General features: G+C 39.9%; 1 protein-coding gene across 1 annotated transcript in view; it reads right to left on the bottom strand.

The window, feature by feature from the left end:
* Positions 1-9,396, bottom strand: part of Fyttd1 (forty-two-three domain containing 1) — a 28,846-nt gene that overhangs the window by 10,885 nt on the left and 8,565 nt on the right. The window contains exons 3-4 of the mRNA XM_013513366.1: positions 1,987-2,135; positions 1-113 (exon numbers count right to left, since the gene is read on the bottom strand). Of these exons, the coding sequence (XP_013368820.1) occupies positions 1-113; positions 1,987-2,135 (262 nt within the window). The remainder of the gene's footprint in view (positions 114-1,986; positions 2,136-9,396) is intronic.

The raw sequence follows: 9,396 nt of genomic DNA on the forward strand, positions 1-9,396 counted from the left end.
TTTCTGTTTAACTGGTTAGGTCTCTTGAGAACTGTAGCTGGTTTCCTTTGCACTTCATTTTGTCTCAGAAGGTTTGCTTTTCTTTTTAACACTGGAAAATACCGTTCTATATTCTTTCAGAAATCAAGAAAATATGTTAGCTTGTTTTTGTTACGTATCCTATGACAATAAACATTTCTGGTGCAGAATGGACAGATGTTAAGAATTACTTGGATGTGTACAGGGAGAGACTGAGAAACTAAAATGATTTGACAATTTCTTTAGTGACTGAAAAGACAACTGCATTATATTTAAAATATCTGAGGTAATCAGGGCGTTCACAAGTAATGCAAAATGTGATTCCGGAACTCAAGGAAAGAATCAGAGAGCTATGTGATTTCATAATGTGAATTATGAAACAATTTATATAAACATGATTCTAAGTGCTATGATTCAGGGAAGGTCTATGTGCTCTCCCCAAGGTCCATATGTTCAAGCTTGGTCCATAGGATGACACTTCTGGGAAGTCATAAAAGCTTTAGAAGGTAGGACCTAGTGAGAAGTCTTTAGTTTACTGGGGATGTGCCCCTGAAAGGAATTGTGGGAGGCTGGCCCCTTCTTCTTCCTCTTTGATTTCTGGCCATGATGTAAGACGTTTGCTTTGCTACATTCTCCTGTATCATGTGCTTACCTTACCAGAGGCCTAAAACTACGTGCACCCCTCTGGATTTTGAACTGGCACATCCAAAACAGTGAGGAAAAATAAACTGTTTTCTTCAGAAGTTAATTCTCCCAGGTATTTTGTTATAGTAAAAAAAAAAAGATGACACACTAAGTGGAGTATGGATAGGAGAGCCAAGTTCCAAAATAAATGTAAAAAAATACACAAGGAAAGTTGTAAGAACAAAAATGCTGGAAAGAGGGCTGGGGATGTTGTTCAGTGGTAGAGCGTTTGTCTTGCATGCATAAGGCCCTGGGTCCAATCCCCAGCACTACAAAAAAAAAAAAAAAAAAAAAGTTGGAGTAGAAATAGGAAAAAGAAAAATTCAGAGTAACAAAAATCATAATGCTCATAGTGCCAGTACTCTAGGAAGCTGAGGCAAGACAAAACGAAGTTTGAACCAAGTCTAACTTAGCAAGGCCTTATCTCAAGAAATAAAAAGGGGTTAGGGAGGGATGTAGCTCCCTTGGTTCAATCCCCAGGACGGCAATAAGCACACACACAAATACATGAAATGTGCTCTTTTCCTTCATCCATATATGTAAATTGAACCCACTAGTAAAGCCTAATTCACCAAAACTTCTTTAAAGTTCTTACCATACCTTACTTTATCTAGCGTCTCCTATTATCTTAAACATAGGAGAAGTGCTTCATAAATATCCACTGATGAAATAAGGTAAAAACTGAAGTCTTCATTTTCATGAGCATTTACAAAAGAAGTACATATAAAAACAAGGACAAAGAATATCAAGAACACAGGAGAAAACCAAAAGGTCAGACTAATGACCTAGTCCCATCTTTGGTGAAAGCATCTTCTAGATGCTGCTGTCACACATAATTTGGCATGTGATAATCATGTATGTGTGATGACATGTTTTATCTTATGTTTACTCAACACACAGACTTACTTTTCTTGCTCTTATTCTCTAAACAGTATACAGTAGTAAAACAACATACTATTTACATTGTATTAGGTATTATGGGTAATCTAGAAATGCGTTATACACAAAACACTCTGTCATTTTAAAGAAGGGGCTTGAACATCTGTAGATTTTGCTATCTCAGAAATATTTTGGAACCAATTCCCCACAGATATGGAGGAATGCGTGCATTTGGAAGAGTGGAAATTCATGTAATCTTCATGAATGGGAATGTTTTTTATAGTTATTACACGTTTACATACGCCCTGAAGTGCTACATAACAATACTCCATATAAAGCTTATTCATAAAAATACTAGTACAAGTAAGGAACAGGCTCTCTACCCAGGATTGAGCCATATCCTACCTTGTCACTTAGAGGTGGACGATTCATAGGACTAACTCCTTTTCGAATCCCAGTTGCTTTTCTAGCTGCAAGGCCAGTGATAACTCCGTAAGGACGTCTCTTCCCAGGCATTAGTTTTCCTCTTCGGCTCAGGCTAGTTTTACCAAAACCTGTAGAAGAGAAAAAGAAGAAATGATATCAATTTAGGAATGCAAATGGGAAGGTTACAGGATACTCTTTATTTTTCAAATATGGTGCATATGTGTATTTTAGGTTTATTTTTATTATTTATGTATTCTTTTGAATTACATAAGTAATCCATTTTTTGGTTTGTTTTTGTTTTTTGTCTTTTTGTGACAGGGTCTCACTATGCAGTTGAAGCTGGCCCTGAGCTCACCTTGTAGCCGAGGCTGGTCTCAAACTCACAATGAACCTCCTGACTCAGTCTCCCGAGTGCTGGGATTACAGGTGTGCGCCAACATGACGGCCTTCAATAATTGACTTTTAAACAGACAGTAAGCTGCACTGGGAAGAAGTCTGTGGTTGAACTGGGCTACAAAGGAACAGATGACTATCACATGTTCACATTAACTACCCCTTCCTTTCTCAAAAGGAAATCTAGATTATACCTGGGCAATATGGTAGCCACCAAACATATGTTGCTACTGAACACTTGTTTTTGTTTTTTTTTTTTTTTTTTGGTTTTTTTTCCTCCGGTACCGGGAACCGAACTCATGACCTTGCGCTTGCCAGGCAGGCGCTTTTGCCACTGAGCTAAATCCCCAGCCCCGAACACTTGAAATATAACTAATGTGAACTGTGATGCTACAAATAAAGTGCAAAGTATTTCATTAATTATCTTATCTATGTATTTACTACAGCAAAATGAACTTTTTAGCAACTCTATGTACTATTTTATAGCCTACATTAATACCAGCTTTTTTTTGTGGCAAAGTCCTGGGGATTGAACCTTCACATTAAGCTACATCTCCATCTATTTTTATTTTTTGATACAGGGTCTTGCCCAGGCTGAGCCAAACCTTGTGATCCACCCACCTCAGCCTTCCAGATTGTTGGGATTATAGGCATGTGCTACCATCCCTAGCAATACTAGACTATTACATCACGCTTTTATACCCTTTTAATGAACTACTTTTTAATGTGCCACACTGGATTGAACCAATTTCTTAATAATCCTTTCAGTTATTTCTGTCTTACAGTCATCTATGATTATTTCCTCAAGATATAAATTTCTAGAAGGTGAAATGCCAGGTCAAAGAGCAAAAAGGACACTCTCAAGGATTTTTATTTTATTGCAAAATTCCCTCCATAGATTGTTTCAGTAAGGTTCCCTGTCTTCCCTAAGTCTTGCACATTTCTTGTTAAATTTATTACTAGGTATTTTATACATTTTATTGTCAATTACAAAAAAAGATCCCCTCTAATAATAATTTTCACATTGTCACCCATGGTACTGTGAAAAGTTATTAAAGTTTTAATTACTATTTTTAAATCAGCTACTGCTTTAGTTATTAGTCCTAATAGTCATTCAAATTATTTTCTTGAGGTTTGTTTTTCTCCCATGTTGCTCAGAACTAAACCCAAGGCCTCAAGAATGCTGAGCCCATACTCTACCACTGAGCTTCACCCCTAGCACTGAATTTTTAAAAAATTTCTTGGGATTTTTGGTTGACCACTGTGTCACCCACCCTCTTTTGCAAAATTATACCTTAATCTTTTAGTTTCTTTTTTTGTGTGTGTGGTACCAGGGATCGAACTCATGACCTTGCGCTTGCCAAGCAGGCGCTTATGCCACTGAGCTATATCCCCAGCCCCAATCTTTTAGTTTCTTAATGCAACACCCAGAAATTTCAGAGAATCATTCCAAGTAACAATTGTGGTAGCATTCTCATCTTCAAAAAAGTTTCTAAAAGTTAAAATAGCTTTCTGTATTGTAGGATTTTTCAGTACTCATGTGTACGATGAATCTCTAAGAAAGGGATAATAGCATATGTCATTCCCAAACTTACCTAACTCTAGTACCTTTTTTGTGTGGTGTCCCTAACTCGTAATTTTGAGACTAGAGTTCAACAAGGCAGACAGAAAACCCTGATATACTATGATCACTTGTCGGCTCCCACTGCAGCCTTTATTTACCACCCTGCCTCTGAAACTGTCAGTGAGCATGATGTTCTTTGTCAGCAGAGGGCGCTGAAGAGATTCCAGAGGGAAAGGGCTTTTCCAGGTCCCAGGGAGCGTCCTCCAGGTGTGCTTGTGTGGTGCAGCACATCCAGGGACAATCACCAGCCTCCCCAGCCCCATCAGGCTGCTACTATGATGAGGCTAGAGAAAGAATAATGCAGGAAATCTGTGTGTGACGCTGTCGATGTGCCCTCAGCATCCCAGTTCTTGGCCCTGATCACCCAGGAGTGCATTTAGGCTACACCACCTGCAAGCAACATCCCAGTGAGTTCCATCACTACAGCACTTTCAGTGAACTTCTCTACCACCCAGGGCCATGGCCTCACCCTCTTCCAAGGCAAGAAGTCAGAGGAGTTGGGGGTTCTCCCCAATTTGTTCCTTTGTCAGGTACTCTGCCTCAGTCCTAAACGTAGTGCTACTAATTTTATAATCAGAAAAAAAAAGCAAACGTTTAAATTTTAAAATTTTTTAGTGGGGCATGGTGGCACATGTCTGTAATTTCAGCATTTGGGATGCTCAGGCAAGAGGATCACTGTGAGCTCAAGGCCAGTGTGAACTACATATGGAGACCCAGTCTCAAAAAACCAAAACAAATAAATTTTAAAAATCAAATTATTGCTGCTTTATGTGTAATTCCCTTCTAAAATGATTAAACCTGTACATTAACTCAAATCTACAACCTTTTTTTTTTTTTTTTGTCTTTTTGAGACAGGGTCTCGCTATGCAGTTCAGGCTGACCTTGAGCTAACTTTGTCAAACTCCCACCGATCCTCCTGCCTTAGCCTCCCGAGTGCTGGGATTACAGGCATGCACCACCATGCCTGGCTTCTGCTCTTTTCATTTATATTGAATAATGTAATATGTACAGCTAACTATGCTAGGAACTGTGTCAAATCATTTGCTTAAAACTTAACTAAGTAGATGCTAAACATTTTAATTTTGCAAGTAAGCAAAGTGAGACAAAGAACAATGATTTCTTAGAGGTCACAAAAAAAATAGCACCACCACCTAAGTGCAAGCGTGTATGGTTCCAAAAACTGAATACTTCTCTAAATTTTAATAAAAAATTAAAAGAGTAAATAGCCAGGTGTGGTGGTATATGCCTGTAATCCCAGCACTTCTAGGAATGAAGCAAGAGGATCACTTTGAGTTTGAGGTCAGCCTGAGTGACAAAATGTGTTCAAACCCAGCCTGAACTACGTAGTGAGACCCTGTCACATAAAACAAAACACAACAAAAATTTAAAATATAATAAAACCCAGAATAGCTGGGGACATAGCTCAGGGGCACAGAGCCTGCCTTGCAGGTGTGGGGTTGTGAGTTCGATTCCCAGTACCAAAAATTTTAAAAAAAACCCACTCGTAGGCCCCCAGAGGGAGGGCCTCCGGTGCACGGGAAGCCACGGGCGTGGAGTGCCGGTCTTTGGACCGGCTCGCTCCCTGCCTTGTAGGCCCCTGGAGGGAAGGCCTCCGGTGCACGGGGAGCCATGGGCAGGGAGCGCCAGCCTTCCGGCCAGCTCACTTCCTGCCTCGTAGGCCCCTGGAGGGAGGGCCTACGGTGCAGGGGGAGCCACGCGGCAGCGAGCACTGTTGCACGCCAGCCCTCAGGCCAACCACCGCCGCTCAATTGAGAACTACCATGGCACAGAGAAACAATGACACAATTGGCCCACCATGCACCAGCTGCAGATGCCGCCCCCCAGACGTGTGTTAATCATTCAAACATGGAGGAACCCCTGGGAATACATACCATACAACGGGCCCCTCTTGCTCCTGCCATTGAGAACCAGAAAGGTCCAGAGTCAGCAGAGGAGCAGCTGCTGAACAAGGACTTGGAGAACATGAGAATGCAGACTAAGCTGGAGGAGTCAGAGATCCTGTGGACTGGGGTCATGAGAGTCGCTGGGAAGCTGTAAACCAGGAGGACCTTGCACAATACCTGCAGAGACTCCCTGGAAACCATTCTTCCCAACAGTACAGGCTGTGATGGAGTTCTGGAGAAGTCTGCAGCAGGATTCCTGCTGCCTATGCTGACACAGTTGGGGAGAGGGGGTCTGGTTGTGGGGTCCCAATGCGATGGGAGGCTGGAGAGAAAACGCTACAAAAAATGGCTTTCACCCCAAATGGCTCACTTGATTTTTGACAACCCTTAGGCTGTAACTACTTATTAGATCCTTCTTGTGTATCTCTGTCTTCCTGAGAAACCACTTTAAAGATACCACCATGTATTACAGCAGCCATTGATATTTTCCTACTAAACTATCCATAACTCTGTAATGTTTGTATTGTTCCTATCCTATTTCATAAATGGATGCATGGTTATTATTATGTGTTTCCTACAACAACCATTGAGAACAGTTAATGATTATTCAATAGGTCACTCATGTATAGCTCTATTTATTTTCTTTAGAAGCCACTTTGAAGATACCAAGGTATAGTCAACAACTATTGATAATCTCCTACCTTTTCTGTCTGTAACTCACTATTATTTGTCTATTTGTTTTCCTGAGAAACTATCTTTTAGATTACAATATGTAAAACAATAACCATTGATAATTTCCTACCACTTTGTCTGTAATTTGGTAGGCCCCCCCCCATTATTATGTTATCCTTCTTTTACTCTTTAAAATAATAATAAAAAAACCACCCAGAATATAATTTACAATATCTTTTCATTTTTTTTTCTTTTCTTTTGTTTTTTATTTTTCCGGTACCGGGAATCGAACTCATGACCTCGTGCTTGCCAGGCAGGCGCTGTGCCGCTGAGCTAAATCCCCAGCCCCTACAATATCTTTTCAAGGAGAGTAAAAACTACCATTACAGAAAAAGTAGGTGGGTGGGGTATTATAAAATGAACATGACATGTATACCTAAATTGTAACAACAAATTTAAATTTAAAAAAAGTAACAGTAAAGATTCCAGGTTGGAGTGGCAAGTACAACAATTTGGGTGACCACAGCACATTGAGAGACAGCCTAAGGAAAAGTGTAAGAAGTGAATGGATACTCTGAGTTCAAATCACAAAGGGATTTGAAGGGGAATAGAGATTGCAACTGCCAAAGAACAAGGAGGGTTCACCGAACTAACTCTTAAGGAGAGACTATCAGTATAAATGACAGAGAAAGTAGTGAGACCATTTCAGATGCCATTGCACCACTCAAACATGACATTATAAAGGACTGGGAGAGGAGCAAAGAAATCTGAAAATATGTGCACCCCTGTAATCCCAGGACATGGGAAGCTGAGGCAAGAGGATCACCTGAAGTTCAAGGCCAGCCTGAACTACACAGCAAGACCCTGTCACAAACAAACAAACAAAAAATACAAAGGGATGTAGCTCACTGCAGAAACCCTGGGTTCAATCCCTGGTACTGGGAGAAAAATGTAAATAAGACAAAGAGAATAATTAAAGGGAGGAGGAATCCATTATTACACATAGTTTTAAAATCAAATGAGATTGATGAAAGTCTCATTAACAGGAATAAAATAAAATAAAATGAGAAAGTAAGGGATGAAATTCTATCTCTTGGTGTCTATTTTGGACCATTTGCTTACTGTACATTTTTCCCATGTGTATCATCCTTTCCACTGTCATCTACTATCTGTGAGAACAACTAAAACCAGAGATAGAAATTCTCATCTTTCTTTTTAATCCCTAGCCTAATCCCTTTCATGAATTTCTTTCATATATACATCATTTGCCTGAATCATTTCAGGAGCATTTGGAAGGTAAAGTCCTGGGGGTGCTGGGGATATTGCTCAGTGGCACAAGTGCTTGCCTGGCAAGTGCAAGGTCCTGAATTTGATTCCCGATACCAAAATCAAAAAACAAAACAAACAAACAAAAATTAAAAAAAAAAATAAAGTCCTGGGGGGTAAACTGCTTATGAATGGGATTAGTGCCTGTGTAAAAGCAACTCTAGAGAGCTCTATATTTCTTTTTCTGCTATGTGAGAATATCATAAGTCACTGTCTGCAAACTAGAAGATGCCACCTTCACTAGAACTTGATCTCACTGGCATTTGATTTAGGTCTCCTAGCCTCTGGAAATGACAAATAAACTTCAGAGTTGGTAAGCCACCTAGTCTATGATACATTGTTTAGCAGCCTGAACTAAGGTACAGCTTCTACATTTAAATCTACTTTAACTACTACATACTGCACAGATTCAAGAAAAGTCTACTGTAGGTACAGGAGAATGAAACACAACTGCAGTCTTAATATAAAAAGTTTTGATACTGTAAACCCCTTAAGCCTTGGGGAATCCCTATAGGTGCCCAGACAAGGGAGAGGTTGTCATTTTGAGACAGGGTCTCACTATGCAGTTCAGGCTGGTCTTGAACTCACTTTGTAGCCCAGGCTGGCCTCGAACTCGCAACGACCCTCCTGCTTCAGCCTCCCAAGTGCTGAGATTACAGGCATGTACTACCACGCCTGGCCAGACAACATTTTGAGAACTACTGCTATATAGTATTCTATTAATGAAGGACATCTGGGTTGTTTCTACAAGTTATTGAGCGTCTAAAATTATATTTCAGGCTGGGCATGGTGACACATGCCTGCAATCCCAGCACTTGGGAAGTTGAGGAAGGAGGATCACCATCTTGGATTACATAGTGAGTTTAAGGCCAGTCTGGATTATATAGCGAGAGCCTGTCATTCACAAACAAACCAACCTAAGTAAATAAAATTGTATTTCAGGCATAGAGTTGGAAGACTTCACTCAGCAATCAAAAGCCATGAATATCTGCCAACATCTCTCTGCTATGTTGTACTTATTCTCTCATCTCAAACTAATATCCTTACTAATGTTACACGTGCACTTTAAACCGTATTAACATTCTAAATGACTCTATATGTGGAAATTGAAACTCTTCCTAGCCAATCAAAGCTGAAAACAGTCTCCTATCTCTCTGAACATTCATAACAGCAGGAGCTGTTCTATTTTTAATCCCATCACATGTAAGCAGAGAAAGTAACCAAGAGTAAGCTCAATCTTATGAGATCCTAAGCTGCCCCTAGATATCATTTATCTCAGGCTCAGATGATAACCCCCATAAAAGGAAAGTTTTTCTGATCCTTCACAGACCAGATCATGTTTCATCTTAAATTACCCCCAAGCTTCCCTTATGTGAAATCCTATAAAACTACCTGAATTTCTCTTACAACATTTCTCACACTCTACTTTTCCTATTTCTGCTACTAGAAATTCTTTTTTTTTTTTTTTTT

The sequence above is a fragment of the Chinchilla lanigera genome, unplaced genomic scaffold (assembly GCF_000276665.1).
Source record: "Chinchilla lanigera isolate Chin_1 unplaced genomic scaffold, ChiLan1.0 scaffold00019, whole genome shotgun sequence".
NCBI classification, from domain to species: domain Eukaryota; kingdom Metazoa; phylum Chordata; class Mammalia; order Rodentia; family Chinchillidae; genus Chinchilla; species Chinchilla lanigera.